Source organism: Protomyctophum parallelum, assembly GCF_964188405.1.
Source record: "Protomyctophum parallelum genome assembly, chromosome: 15".
NCBI lineage: Eukaryota > Metazoa > Chordata > Actinopteri > Myctophiformes > Myctophidae > Protomyctophum > Protomyctophum parallelum.
Genome location: NC_139710.1, coordinates 3,797,041 through 3,813,354, shown reverse-complemented (window position 1 = coordinate 3,813,354; position 16,314 = coordinate 3,797,041). Strand labels below are relative to the sequence as shown.

The 16,314-nt window shown below is 39.5% G+C and overlaps 1 protein-coding gene across 1 annotated transcript; it reads left to right on the top strand.

Annotated features, from left to right (window-relative positions):
- The first annotated feature begins 6,666 nt into the window (after window positions 1–6,666).
- Window positions 6,667–15,747, top strand: LOC310872642 (VIP36-like protein). The gene is made up of 8 exons (XM_083784684.1): window positions 6,667–6,881; window positions 8,692–8,810; window positions 10,081–10,198; window positions 10,831–10,913; window positions 11,386–11,547; window positions 12,172–12,286; window positions 12,591–12,707; window positions 13,241–15,747. Exons 1-8 carry the CDS (start codon window positions 6,674–6,676, stop codon window positions 13,381–13,383), a joined length of 1,065 nt encoding a protein of 354 aa, XP_083640810.1. The 5' UTR covers window positions 6,667–6,673; the 3' UTR covers window positions 13,384–15,747.
- The last annotated feature ends 567 nt before the right edge of the window (window positions 15,748–16,314 follow it).

The window sequence follows — 16,314 nt, the reverse complement described above, 5'->3', positions numbered from 1 at the left end:
TAGTCACTGCTGGATCATAAACATACGATCTATGGCAGTCTTAGCACCTTCAGGTTTGCTCTCTTATTTCCTATATGTCACTCTCTGCTCCTTGTCTCAGAGGAGCCATAACGTCTCTGAGAAGACTGCATTAGTGTAATTCCTCTCGGGATGTTGACACAATGACACAAGCCCGGTGGCGCCAATTAGTTGTCAATATTTGGCTTTGTCCATTAATCGAACGTCCCAGCATTCTTTATTTATGTGACATGACAAGGATGCATGCGAACAAGAGCACATAAGAAGCCAAGTCAAATGTAGTTTAGATCTGTCACTATACTACATCTAGCCTAATTACTTACTTACTTAGCCTACTCATACTTAACTTAGGTATGTTACCAGCATTTAAGGCATTATTGCTTTTAAATTAATAGGCATACACATACAATACAGTATAGTTTTAGCATATAGGCCTGTATGGCAGAGGAGCCCTCTCCCTGGAGACTGGAGTTTGATTCCCCCTCATGGAAGATATATTAATAGTTAATATAAACATGTTTGTTTGGGTTGTGTGTGTGTGTGTGTGTGTGTGTGTGTGTGTGTGTGTGTGTGTGTGTGTGTGTGTGTGTGTGTGTGTGTGTATGTGCGTGCGCGTGCGCGTGTGCGTGTGCGTGTGTGTGTGTGTGTGTGTGTGTGTGTGTGTGAGACGCAACTTGGCCTGCACGGCTTATGCACGGCTTGTGATATCCGTGGATATGCACGGCTTTGGACATCCGTGGATATGCACGGCTTGGGATACACTACCATGTCTTCCTTCTCAGAATGCATTTCTTTCATGTGGATTCCAAGGGATTCGATTTCCCAAAAGTTGCGTAACTGATCGGACAGTGCCTGTTCCTCTCCGACGCTGATGTGCATCACTTCAATGTCCACAACTTCAGTTATGATATTTAGCGTGGTGACTTCTCCTTGCACCAGCCATCCAGATACACTTTCCAGTGCAACTAGTCCTTCATTCAGTCTCTCCATTTTTCCTGTGACCATTTTCCAATATTGGTCTCCGCCAATTAGGACTCCTAATTCACCTAGACTGTATTACCTTAATAAACATGGTCATGAATACTTTCTGCTTCCAGTCACTAGTTTAAAGTCTCATTTCTCATGTCATAATATTCTTTTTGGAAAATTATAGTCCCATTTATTTAAAAAATTACCATAAAGTCACGTATGTTCTGAGGGGCGTGGCTACCGTTACAGTTTATGATCGGGAGCCACCCCCCGTTCAGTCAAAATAAAAAACAACAAAGAAGAAGGGGGGAAGTCCCGCCTCGTTGTCTGGGCCAGCCAATGGCCAGCTGGGCCCAAACGGAGCCAGCCAATGGCTAGCGCTCACCCAGCAGTCTTCTGTCACCCAGGCGGATGCTTGCACGCCCTCAGGCGTCTTGCTGGTAGTATTTGTAGTAGATAACAGTAGCACAATTTGAAATTTGTACCCTTGCTGTCTCAGTCTGGCTGCGCCAGGCTAAGACAAATAATCTGTACAGTAGTCTGTGTGTTTGACTAGAGTTTGGTGTGAGGTGTGAGCCTAAGGCTGACTCCCATGTGACTCCCATTGGAAATGCATTGCGAGCTTGCATCAGTAAACAAGTCTCATGCATCAGCCATACATCAATCTGTTGTGAAGGTGTGAGTCAGGCCTATAACGCCTCACTCACACGACACACGCAAGACACACTTGTGTCCTGTGTCTTCTGTGCGTTATGGCCGCCTCAATGCATTTCCAATGGGAGTCACATGGTTTCATGACACAACATTGTTGCATGGCTGGCTTCTGCCCTCCCCCCCACATGCAACAAGTAGGACAGGAGGACAGCCCTCGAGCTAGGATATTTTATCTTTTACCAAAAATACACAAAAGCCCGGATTCATGGACAATACCATATGAAATTCCACCCGGTAGACCAATTGTGTCGGACTGTGGCAGTGAGACTTATCAGACAGCAGAGTTTATTGAATATTTCCTAAACCCACTGTCGATAAAACACCCCAGTTTTATAAAAGACACTTACGATTTTGTGGACAAAATTAAAGCTATTATAGTAGGAAAGGAGGCCTTGTTGTTTTCGATAGATATAGACAGCCTCTACACAAACATTGAGACAGAAGCAGGCCTACTAGCAGTTAAAGAAGTCTTTAATAAGTACCCAGACACAAATCGACCAGAAGAGGAATTACTCCAATTACTAGACTTAAATCTAACCCAGAATGATTTTTCCTTTAACAACACATTTTATTTACAAATCAAAGGGACGGCCATGGGAAAGCGATTTGCACCATCTTATGCAAACATTTACATGAGCATATGGGAGCAGACAGCACTAGAAAAATGCAGACTTAAACCAACACATTATTATAAGTTTCTGGATGATATTTTTGGAATATGGGAACATAGCAAGGAAGAATTCCAGGAATTTATTGATGTTCTTAATAGCCATCATAGATCCATAACGATAAAATTTGTGACACACACTGAAAGGATTGACTTTCTTGATGTAACAATCTTCAAGGTCCCAAACTTTAACACAAATGGGAAACTAGACTTAAAAGTATTCTTTAAAGAAACAGACACCCACGCCCTATTACACAAAACGTCATTCCACCCGACACACTCTTACACAGGGATAGTCAAATCACAACTACTAAGATTCCATAGGATTTGCACGCAAAGAAGTGATTTCAAAATAGCTTGTAAAACACTATTTAAGGCACTCAGACTAAGGGGATACACTAGGACATTCCTCTGGAAAGCTCAAAGTACCTTCTTAGAAATAAGAGTGCGAGATCCAGGCCCTAAATTGGCCCTGATAACCAGTTATTCAACACAGAGCACACTAGCCAACAACAGAATAAAAAGGAATTTTGAGAACCGAACGGATGATCTTCTAAAAGATTATAAAATTATATCGGCCTACAGAAAAATCTAAAACCTTAAAGATTATCTAGTACACAGCAAGCTAAAAGAAATCAACACACCAGCACGCGAGGGACCAGAATACTTCAAACCCAAACAATTAGTCAAAAATAGAACTACAAAACGCGTGTTAGAGATTAAACAACGAATAACAACCAGAACCAGCAACTGCATTTACTTAATCACATGTAACAAATGTGGTTTACAATATGTCGGAGAAACGGGTAAAACAATAGGTACAAGGCTGGGACAACACAGATACAATATTAACAATGGAAAAAAGACAACCACAAGGTTTGTGCAACATTTCATGGCTCATGCCATGAAGCTCTAAAATGCGCTGGACTCCAACACAATCCCAACTGGACAGTAGGACAAAGACGTTTTAATGAAAAACAGTGGATTAAGAACCTCAACACGGATTTTCCTGGAGGCTTAAACATGCCTAAAATCAGATCTTGAACACAACAAAACCTAAACTCAGGATTAAACTGGAGAAATCTAAAAATGATTGGATCAGACTTCCTTCACATACTGTACATGGCGAATGCATTTATTCCTTGCATTGTGCCTACACATGTTGCGACGTGCGGTCGCCACATGTGTAGGCATAGTGCGCTGAAGTTTTTTAATTCCCCCACATGCAACAAGGTTGTGTCTTCAAACCATGTGACTCCCATTGGAAATGCATTGAGGCGGCCAAGACACTCTCAACATGCAAGACACATTAATATTGTGTCTTGCGTGTGTCTTACGTGTGAGTGTAGTGAGTGAGTGGCCGAGATTTTGGGTACTGAGACAACATGTAGTCCAGGAAGGAATTGACATCACAGCCACTTTGAAATATTGAAATATCTAAAAATACATATTACACACAAAACAACGCCAGGAAAGTGTTTCTTGTGTCCTAAACATCATTAAAATAAGATCTGGTTGCAAAAGGGGTTAAGTGACCCTTTATGCCGCTATGCGAAACAATGAACACCGTAAAGTTTACGGTGTTCATTGTTTCGCATAGCCTAAATGTTTTGCAATATAGGCCTAGGCATTTTCCAAACATTATGAAAGCAGAAAAACATTGCAAGGGGTGATCAATGACTTCACATTAAATGGTATTTACCACCGCGCGAGCGCACGCGCGCGCGCACACACACACACACACACACACACACACACACACACACACACACACACACACACACACACACACACACTATATATACAGTATCACACAAATATTATAAGCTAACTTTGGCTTCATCTGAAGCTACAGGCAACCAATGAATTGGCAAAATAGTGCTATATATCACACAAACTAGCCAACCTTTATTTTGAAGGTCCTCCGCCACGTCCGGTTGATTGGTTGCATAGGCAATGAATGTGAATGAAAGCAGACTATGAAACAAACAAGCTGTCTGTCACACTTGACTTTCAGTGCAGATGGAAAATGGAACTACAGAACACGGGTACTATACTTTGGTCCGACATACCATTGGTCCGATCTACTACCTACCCCAAACCCTCACCCATAACCGCGAGCACAGGGCAGCACACCTAAACCTAACCCCCAACCCTATCCCATTCCCGAGTCGGACCAATGCTCCTTCGAACCAATGGTATGTCGGACCAAAGTATGATCCCCACAGAACACAGGTGTTCTGTTTCCTTGATTCAGATGCATAATGGAACTACATAACACAGGTTCAGTGTTCTGTTTCCATGATTCAGATGCATAATGGAACTACAGAACACAGGTTCAGTGTTCTGTTTCCATGATTCAGATGCATAATGGAACTTCAGAACACAGGTTCAGTGTTCTGTTTCCTTGATTCAGATGCATAATGGAACTACAGAACACAGGTTCAGTGTTCTGTTTCCTTGATTCAGATGCATAATGGAACTACAGAACACAGGTTCAGTGTTCTGTTTCCTTGATTCAGATTCATAATGGAACTACAGAACACAGGTTCAGTGTTCTGTTTCCTTGATTCAGATGCATAATGGAACTACAGAACACAGGTTCAGTGTTTTTTTCCTTTATTCAGATGGATAATGGAACTACATAACACAGGTTCAGTGTTCTGTTTCCATGATTCAGATGCATAATGGAACTACAGAACACAGGTTCAGTGTTCTGTTTCCTTGATTCAGATGGATAATGGAACTATGGAACACAGGTTGAGTGTTCTGTTTCCTTGATTCAGATGCATAATGGAACAACGGAACACAGCTTCAGTGTTCTTCAAACGAAAGCAGAAAGCAGGTGCCGGTTTTAGACTTTAAAGGTCTATTCAGTGATTTGACTTAATTCAAATATAACTTATTTTTTTTGTTTTGTTGTGATAGTCTTCCCTACTATAGAGTGTGCTCACCATATAAGGAGTTCCTCCCTGGGGGTCAAAAAACCCTAGGTTTCGTTTTTGGCTAGGTGGCCAAACCTTCATCCAATCAGGATAGAGAGGGGCCTTGGTGTGTGTGCTACTGTTGGCCTGTTGCGCGTCCCCCCACTGAATGCTCCTTTAAAAGACATTTAGAACAACGAAAAACAGGCCTGTATTCTCTTTTGTCATTTTATGTTTAAGAACGGAACACAGCTTCTGTGTTCTGTCTTCATTTGGTTCTGTTTACAAGAGAAAATAAATAAATTAAACCGACACAAACAGAAAACGGGCACAAACAGGCGCTGATTTCCAATGTTTACAGACATTCAGACTAATGAAAAACAGGCCTGTGTTCTGTTGTTTCATTTTAGGTTTAAAAATAAAACATGATATTTTCTTGTTTTCTCAATTTTATTTTGAAAAACAAATTATTCTTTAGTACCCTGACCATAAAGCCCTGAAGGTCAACCATAGAGTTAAAGTGGTTAAAACAGAACAAATTGAAATATTTATCACATGATCTGATTATACTATGATTATTATGCCCCTCAGCCCTCAGACAAAAACATGCCATGACATGGCATAAAGATAAAAGGCTAGTAAGGCTAGTTCAACTGAGCATTTGGGGAGAACCAGGTACTTTTCCCCCCACATTTTATGATTTCTAATCTCACTCTATTTTACATTTTAAAACCATTTGTAATGGCATTCAATGAATGGCTTAAAGGTATATTCAGTGATTTCACTCAAAAAACCTTAGGTTTCGTTTTTGGCTGTGGGACCCAGCTTTTCGTCCAATCAGGATAGAGAGTCAAAAACGAAACCTAAGGTTTTTTGACCCCCAGGGGTTAACTGGGGACAGGGAGGAACTCCTTATATGGCCAGCACACTCTATAGTAGGGACGATCACAACAAAACAAAAAAATAAGTGATATTTGAATTAAGTGAAATCACTGAATATACCTTTAATTGTTTTTTTATATAGTTATATATAGTTATATTGCTGTTCTTAAATAAAGGCGTGAAAAGATTTTGACATGGATTTGCACCAAAATGTATCATTAAAAAAATATATGAAAATAAATCACAGAATCACACTGTCCCTGGCTTCCCTGGACTACATTTTTCTGACAATGAATATGCTGGCTAATGTTCCCCCAGAATATGGATGAGGCTGGGATCCAAGTGGTTAATAACTCCATAACCACAGAAACCAGGTCACTGATCTGATGATTCATAATGATAAACAGGCAAACCAATAGCAACGGGACACAATCACAAGTTCATAATACATGTGGGCGTGGGGACTCCTTAAAGTGGGAGGGCTAAAATGGCCGCCACCATGATCAAGTGTAAACTGTGTCGGAGAAGAAGTTTGCTGATTTCAGATTTAATGTTCAATTTTAGAAACATTCGTGAATTAACATGTTTGTTTGTCGTTGTTTGTGCCATGCTCAGCCAGTCGTCGGCGGACGATGGATACGAAAGAAGAACATACGATACCGAGGACTTTTTGAAGAGGGAGTATTCGCTGACAAAGCCATACCAAGGTAACTAACGTTAGCCAGTGAAGCTAGCGTCATAATGTCATTAAAGTTGACATTAAGCTGACAGCACTGTACAACAAGGTTCATGCTTTTAGAACGGAGCAATTCCAACAACACTCTTGTCATGACTCATGTCAAATAGTAACTTAATTGGTAAATGATAAACATTTATTCTGACACCGACAGGCATACAGGGTGGCTTTATTATACTTTTATAGGGCAGGCATAGACTGCACAATACAGCACTTATACCGTTTAATACTACTGTACTACACAATAATACATGACGGTGAGATCACCACAAATAAAGTTAAAAAAAAAGTGACAGATTAATTGGTCTATGCTGGCCGTTTAGGTATTGCAAGCCTAGCCTTGGATCAAGACTATCGATAGGTGTAATTATTTGATCGATTTTGGCATTAGATTGATTGAAATAATTAACAGTTTGTAGAATTACAGTACATTTCAAGCACAAACTCAATACAAAGACTGTTAACTGTGAGTGGACGACCCAATTAAGCATTACACTTGTTTACAACAGGGTCCACATTGTTCAATTCATCAAAACATTTAGAGACATACAAATAGACACTTCTATGTAGTTAAAGAACAGAACAGGAATTCATCATATAGGAAGCAAAATATACAACAGGGCTTGACATTAAGGCTTGTCCTGTTGTGACTCTTGGTTTCACTTTTTCTGTGATGCTCCTAGCAGCCAACAATATTGTCTGACATTATTATCTAACCTGGAAGTGCGTTATTTGTCTATGGAACCCGGCAACTATGGCTAACCTCGCGTCACCAGGCTTTCCATCTCGGAGGTAAGCCTGGTCTGTGTTCCAAAATCGCCGTGTGAACCGGTCTGGAGTGGATGGTAATTTATGTCATGTTGTAGTCCCTGATTTGTAGTCATCAGACCGGAAACCACAAGGCGGAATAAGAAGTACCCATTCATAGTACTGATTCCGCCTTGTGGTTTCTTGCATGACTACAAATCATTGACTACAACATGATGAAAGTTACCATCCTGATCATAAACCCGAAATGGAATGCAGCCCAGGCTAAGCGATAGCAGGCGACAGTCAGAAAGTGGGCGGGGGAACGTCGCCCGAAAACATGAAAATTATCTTTGGACTACATCGATGGGTGCATTTATTTTATCGATTTTGGCATTGGATACATAACGATATTCAATCAAAACTCAGACTTGATAAAAAATATATATCTGATAGTCTTGATCCAAACCAAGGCTATTATAAGCCAAAACTTTGCATTGTGATTAGAGACGGAACTGTTTTCGCAGGATAACCCTCTAGTCTCTATAGAGCGCCGAAGTCCTGACGTCACTCGCTCATCCCCTCGATTCCCCTGGTTGACGGAAGTAATTTCTCTATGGAGAATAACTTGAGGTGATCTTAATATCGTCTACTATTGTGCTCCAAAAATAAACAAGCTGTCTGCGTTATTGTCAGGGAGGTGTCTGTATCGTTTGCGACAGTCAGTCACTCATATGATAGTCTGTTTCCAGCGAAAATGTAACTAATTCAGTAGCAGTAACAGTAGCATTTTCTCTCAGTCAGTTGATTCTTCATATCCATATGAGTGAAGCGGCCTGGGTGATTTGTTAATTTTTCAAACAGTTCTTATGAGGCGATCTAAAATCCCCCTATGGGGATTACAATGCAAATAAAAAGTACATGAACCCGTGGATTTGCGCCCTCTACCGATATTGACGTCAGACTTCGGTGCTCTATAACTGACTTTTAATTACTTTAAGTGTAACGTACAGTGCTTTTATGTTTTATTGTAGGAGTAGGTTTCTCAAGTTCTTCTCATTGGGACTTGATGGGCACTGCCATGATCACCCCTGAACATGTGAGACTAACCCCAGACCTACAGAGTAGGCAAGGAGCAGTGTGGAGCCGCTTTGTAAGTTTAAATGCAAATCATTATTAGAACCTGTCAACCTAGAACATCAAGGCCAATTCATGACATCTAGAAGTAGGTTTATTGGTTATTAAATAATACATTTGAATGTACAACTGACACGACTGGGACGGGTCATGGTTTAAATGTTACACGGTATCTAATAATCACACCTGTGTGAAGTGACTGGTGCTCTTATCTCAATCCGGCCTATCACAATTTGCGTCCTCACCTTCAATGCGTCCTCACACTCAAAGCTGGACATGGGAGCGGCTAACGCCCCTCAAAATAGGCAATTATATTTTCAGTGTACACTGAAGTCCCTATAAATAGTGCATTTTAGGCGAACAGCAGTGTTTACCAGTACTTTAACACAAATACTGTTGTGATTTTATGATGCTACAGGGGATGGCACAACTGGTCCACAGTTTATAAAACCAACATCCAGGACACAGTCAATCATGTGTACTTGGTTTGAGATTTTACTTTCCACCACCAGTAAGCGAGACAATAAGAAGATTGACACATTGGAATATGTAATTTGGAACACCTGCTGTTGAGAAAAAAAAATATATACACACACATGCAATATTGTTCTCCAAAATCATCGGTTTAATTACCATCATCACAAAATCAAGCTACATAACTGACATTAACATTTTCACTGTAATTATGCAACGCTTCTCATACCTGTCAAGCATGTTCTACTGCTTACAAGAAAGACCAGCTGTGAGAGACTGTAGGGTAGGTGGTTGAGGAAAAATGTTGATCTTGAACAGTACGGTTCTGAAGTGATTACTAGACAAGTAGTGATATATTCAGCTCCAGCTCTTTATTAACAGAAAATGTATTTTCAGGTTGGGATACCAATTTTATCCCATCAGGAGAGACCCCAAACAAGTGAATTTGGAAGTGATGACTCAAATAAATGAGCAGACAAAATCGGAACTGGAACACTATAAAATTTGAAGCTGATAAGGCTTGGCTGAAGATTTGCCACCCACCTGACAATTTGTTTATTCAAAGAGCTGGAGACACACATGACCCATGCTACTGAACAAACATTCCAATCCATAGCAATGATTACTATCACAATATTGTGCTTTAACCTTTTAAACAAAAAACCTTTTGATGTAACCAAAGAATATCACTTGCCACACCTTTAAAAAAAAAAAAAAAAAAATCTTTTTATAGCATTTTGGAAAAGTCATGTATAGCAATATCCAGAACTTGTAAACTAAATCCACCTCGTCTTCAATCACTGTGTTTCTAGCCTTGTTACATCAGGGACTGGGAGCTGCAGGTGCACTTTAAAATCCATGGGCAAGGGAAGAAAAACCTTAATGGAGATGGCATGGCTTTTTGGTTCACCAAAGAGCGCATGAACGTAGGTAGGTCTTTATCGTAGATTGTTTTGATGCATGTCAAGATATCATTGATAACCCTTGTGTTTTGTTTGGGGTGGGAGCATTTCTGTATTGCACAGAAAGAAAGAAACACACTACAAAAATCTAACATGATTTTAAAATGGTTTACTGAGCCAGATGTTTCAGTCATGTAGTATTACATTTACAGTTGAATCTAGCTTAGCATCACCAAAATTGTGACAAAGGTATGTTGGAAAGTCTTCCCAAAAAATGAGAAACGGGTTCATGCTAAAACAAAGTGGAGAGCAAGAGCATTATAGTCTATGTAAAATAATTTCTTAGGCTTTCATCAAACTATACAGACTCTTAAAGCCTGAGCGTACTTTTCTCTGTTTTTACTTGCCACCGTCACAGCGGAGTAGCTTTTCACCTAAAACTGGAGTATGCGTGTGCCTTAGGCTTAGTTCATATACATATGATAATATGATACATATATAATATGACAAATACTGAGGATAGAGTAAAGGATAAATGACAGAAACGTATTCAAATATGTAGGTTTAAGACAGCCCTGCCCTTCAGTTGAACTAGCTTTGCTTTCTACAGCAAGGCTATTCTGGTCTTTCTATGAGTCTATAAGGTTGTGTCTTTTGCAGGTCCTGCGTTTGGCAACATGAACCAGTTTACTGGTCTTGGAGTTTTTGTGGACACCTACCCAAACCAAGACAAGAACCATGAGGTGACATTCTCTTCACATCTCTCTCTCTCTCTCTCGCACACATGCACGCACGGTTACTCACTCACTCGACACTCACTCAACTCACTTTAATACAAGTGAAAGTGTCCCCTAGGTAGAAAATTGGGTCATCTTCCTTTTGAGAACTAAGTGTCGTTGTTTCCTATTTGTTTTTCTTTGCAAACCTACTGGATATGCAGAAGAAGTACACTGGACCTCAGGTAGCATCAGTGCCATATTAACCCATTTTGAGGAATATTTACCTCGTCAACCAACACCATTACCTAGAAGTAATTACATTGCCTGCAGTTTAGTATTAATTAATTAATGTAAAAATGAGAAATCCTAAAATAAAGCTTCCAATACTATGGCAATTTTAACATTCCTTCCTCCATATTTCTCTCACTCTCCTTTGCACTTCATAAATCCTTTTTTCTGCCTCTGTTTTCATTCTGCCTGTCTCTGTCTCTCACAGAGGGGTTTTCCATACATATCAGTGATGCTGGGGAACGGAACGCTGCAATATGACCACAGCCGGGACGGACGGACCACTGAGCTTGGCGGGTGCATGGCTCTAGTGCGCAACGTCAACCACGACACCTTCTTCCTCCTCCGATACTACAGAAACCACCTGACGGTGGGAATACACCTTTTATTTGCCTTTAGTTATTCAACCACCATGTCGTCACCGTGTCCATGGCATGGTCATCTTAGCAGCTGATGCCACCACGGCTACTTAATCATTTAAAAGCCTTATTATATCTATCTATGAATGCACCAAGTCTCTGTAGGTATATGCGTGTGTATGTACGTACGTCTTCAATCCACATAACTCAAGAACCGTTGTCCAGAACCAACACAAAAGCCTCTTCCCGGGCTCTGGACCTGATCACCCCTATGTCTATAAATGCAGCTGGCCTGTTCGGACATCACGTTGATGTTCTACATCTGCATAGACTCCATATTTGGGCATGCCTGACAAATAACTCCATATATGGGCATAAAAGGGACAGAGACATAATAAATGGATGGAGCATGCATTTCCAACTTGCATCGTTCCAAGTAGGCCCCTGCCCAACAGGCACCGCTCTAGTACTTTAAGAATCTGTCAAACCTTCGAATATATAATAAATGGCGAATATAGCTGATCTGCAAGCTAACAGTATATTATTGTCACAATATTGATATTGAGTGTTCTTGATCCAAAATGTTTGATTCCATATCACCCAGCCTTCATGCTGTTCTGTGTTCTGTCCTCCAGCTAATGATCGACATCGATGGCAAGCGGGAATGGAAGGATTGTGTTGATGTCTCAGGCCTGCGCTTGCCTCTTGGTTACCATTTTGGTGCATCCTCTGCCACAGGAGACCTGTCGGGTATAGAAGAAGTCTATTGTGTTTTTATTTTTATTTTATATATATATACCCCGGTGTGGGTGTGTGTGTGTGTATATATATAATATATATATATATATAACTTATTTTCAACTGACATCCCTGAATTGAATAAAGCGTGCTAAGAAAAATGGCAGGTGGATATAGTACAAAACATTATTTCATCATCATCACCATATACTCGGCAATCCTCAGAGAATATTATGTTCTAGTACTTTACAAGGTAAAATAATTTAGTGTTGTGAGCACCATCATGTGGCCTGAAGAATGATGCGTTTCCCCATAGATAACCATGACCTCATCTCCATGAAACTATACCAGCTGACAGCGGAGAGGACTCCAGAGGAGGAGGAAGAGGAGGATGTCATTATCCCCATGGTTGAAAACATGACACCATTCCAAGGTACAAACTACTAAGCCACATTTTTGTGAGTCAGCAGTGTTGTTTTATTTCAAAACACTCAAAAAGGACATAAATGGTTAATATCAAGTGTTGGGCAAGCATCAGTGTGACTTTAAGTGCAGTCAAGTAAAAGGTTGCACAACACTTTTCTGCCAAAGCATTAACTAAAACTAAATGTCCTTGCATGCCGGGAGCGTGACGACTAAACGATTAGAAAATGCATCATATAGGTTGATTATTTTCTTCTCAGTAAAAAATCAACCTCAACTTGAAAACTGATCACATCACTGTATCTGTGTGGAAGTACTCAAAACACAACAGAAGTTTGATTAATTTAATTAATCGCTCGAAATGAATGCTCCCGGTGTGTTCAGGGTGTTATCTTCCCCCAGAATGTGTAGACTTATTTTCTTTCCTTCATCTTCTTTTAGCAACTGAAATGTTTGGGACGATAACTTACTCTTCTTTACACATTTTAAACAGGCCTGTATTCCAACACAAAATCTGTGACCTTTTTTCTTTTTGCCATGCAGTAGAGGTAGAGGAGGAAGAGACGAGTGGAGTGCAGGTCTTCTTCACCCTCTTCTTCTCCATCGTTGGCCTGTGTGTCTTGGGGGCCATAGCCCTGATGGTGTACAACCGCTGGAAGGAGAACAGCCGCAAACGCTTCTATTGAGCAGAGATGGACCCAACAGTCTACACAACACAGGCGGAGTGACAGTTCTCGGTGTGTGTTTATTTTTTTGTTTTTCTCACGGGCAGTTCAATAATACTAAGCCTACTGTAGCTTTAGCCCAGACACATTTCGTGGACAGTCAAGTGTATGCAGGTATTCATTTCAACCAAATGCCAACATTTCACAAATCACTTCCCCACTTTGCTTGGTTGTGTGCTCATTTGTGAAACAAACTGGTGTAGTGTTTGATTGGAATTTAAAGCCTTCATATACTCAGCTCTCCATGGACATCACTGCTTTAACTGAACAAAGTTGGGAATCTCAGCCAAAAGAACTACACATGTGATGCATTTGTGGGGAAATGATGGACTTATCCACTAGGATTCGAGTTTTTTTTTTTTAAGGTAGAAATGTTATGTATTTGTAGTTGCTGCTGAGCATACGGACAATGATCTGTGGATCTCTGAGCCAATCATGGGCAGATCTCTTGTTGCACTGATACAGTACAAAGCACCCATGAGATGATTTTTATTTTATTATTGAACTATTTTCTTTAAAAGTACATTTGGGAGAACGATGTGCTCCATTTTGTACTTTTAAGGAGTATGTGTGCTTGAGTTGCTAATGCTATCCAAACTAAGTGCCTAGCTAGGACCAATAATGACTACTCAAGTCTTACTTTATGCATGTTCTGTCCTAGGTTTGAGGTTTGGGATACACCTGCCTTTTGTATTTGACATCTCATTGCTCTCACACATTTTTATATTGAAGTTACTGTTATTGAGAATCATTTCTTGAATAAGTTTTTAACTGTTGCATAGGAAAAACTGTTTTTGTACTAAATCATCTAGAACACGCTGCACTCAAACTCATTTTTTGCTTCTCTGCCACAGAATTTCATTCAACCTGTGAAAAGGAAACATTTATGCACCGTTTTCACTTTGTCGTTACATGGCACATCAGCAGTCACATTTGCCAGTGATCAATTGTCATATGAAAGCAAATACAGTACATGTTTTTTACTGTCCATTGACATATTTTGAGTTTGTGTATGAACACTGTTTGGGTGTTAACCGTTAAACCTGTGACATAATTTGGTTATCAGGAGGGATGCACAATATTGTCAAAGAAAATTAATTGGGATATCTTTCAAAACATATTTGAGTTGTCAATTCTGACACATAAATGTACATGTGGATGCAGTTGATCCCATATGAACGAATGTATTAAAAAATAATACATCTCATCTCGCATTTGGAAATTGCAGTAAATATTGTAGTTGACTTTTCTTTTGCAATTAAATTGTGCAGCCTTAGTTAGTTACCAAGACAACATTGATGGCCTTCTAATGATGTACATGCTGGTGCCTTACTCACACATCTAAGACCAGAAACTATTCAGCAAGGGGCAAGTGTCCTGAACTGACAGTTTAATATTTCATCTAACTTGTATTGAGTGGAGGGGGTTCAGTGTAGACACAAGGCTGCACTGTGGTAGAATATGTCAATTGGACCTTTTCATTACAGCCACTCTTAAACTATTACTAGGCCGTCTACCCTAGGCTCTAAAGCAAAATGTAATTCTTGAATGTGATCTAATTACATTGCCTGAAATAAATCATAGTTATGGTCATGTCAACATCTAACCATATAGCCAAGTGAGGCAGTCTTTCAGCTATCGCAGGCAATTCAGTGATGTCGAGATAAATGTAACTGACAACTCAAAATGGCAGTGTTCTTAAGCTGCATGTGTATTTCCCCAATATGCAATACACTACAAATTTGGAGATATACTAATTATTTGAACATCATATTCCATCAGACGTGATAGAATTGCTCAGCCATTGTTATTATAGATAATTGTATAAACATTTAATATAGATACTTCATTATGCATAATTATAATAAGGACATTCGTGAATTTGTAATTATTATAATAATAGGGATAATTGTATTGATATCTGAGATGATAAACTATTTAAAGTTATCTGGTTAACTGAGAAATCCTGTTTTTGGTAATAGAGGATGAGGAACATGTTGCTGCCATTCTATTAGTTTACAGATCTCTAGTATTCTTCTAAAAGTGTATGTTGGTGGATAAGGTTTTTGTGGTATGCCACACACGGTGAAGACAATGTATTGTGCTTAAAAGACCTCTTGAAGAAACAATGGTTATACAGTAGAGTATTTAATTGATGATATTTAGGCTGTGAAAATGTGAATACTTTAATCAAAGCTCTGAAATTTCTATTTTAAGTCTTATTGCTGTAATTAGTTCTTGTTGGTGTAAGTGGATAATATGCACTTTTTGTGCTATACCGTGTCGGATCATTTTCAATAAAAATGTCTAGTGTTCTTGAATGTCCATTGTCCTCTATCGCCTCTTTTTTCATGCATTGGAATAAGAAACTGTTTTGCAAACAATGGAAATTATACTGTCAATATTCTCTTTTGACTGTGTAAGTGTCATAATAGTAGCGTAAACCTACCATAATATGGGGATATGTCATGATGTGCTGTATATACATACCTTGTTTGTCTGGTTTTGCTTTGATCATATGACAAATTATATGTAGCAGTGTACTGTTTAACTGTCTTGTGTGGATTGTCTAATCGATTGAATGTTTGTTATTGGTGCTCTTTTTGAGGTGTATTAGATTTATGTTCTGTTCTGTATGTCTCTGAACTGTGAACTTGTATTAGGTGTATGTTCTGTAGAAGTACAGAGAGTAAATTCTTTCTACATTATGTATGTCATATATTTTTGCCTTTACATCAGTAAAGTGTGAAAACTGATACTAGTGTCATTATTGTGCTGACAGTTTTATGCCACTTACTTGACTTGTCTGCTTTGAGAGTGGACAAACCTAACAGATTATATTTGTCCAAATATTTTGGTGCTTATCTCTTAAACTGGCTTCATGGAATAGGC

What these genes read in the sequence shown, in the direction of transcription:
- LOC310872642 (XM_083784684.1), top strand. Translation starts at nt 6,674, where the DNA reads ATGATCAAGTGTAAACTGTGTCGGAGAAGAAGTTTGCTGATTTCAGAT. An exon ending in GAGCAGTGTGGAGCCGCTTT is followed by an intron (nt 8,811 to 10,080) that starts GTAAGTTTAAAT and finishes CTGTGTTTCTAG; the next exon opens with CCTTGTTACATCAGGGACTG. An exon ending in ACTACAGAAACCACCTGACG is followed by an intron (nt 11,548 to 12,171) that starts GTGGGAATACAC and finishes TCTGTCCTCCAG; the next exon opens with CTAATGATCGACATCGATGG.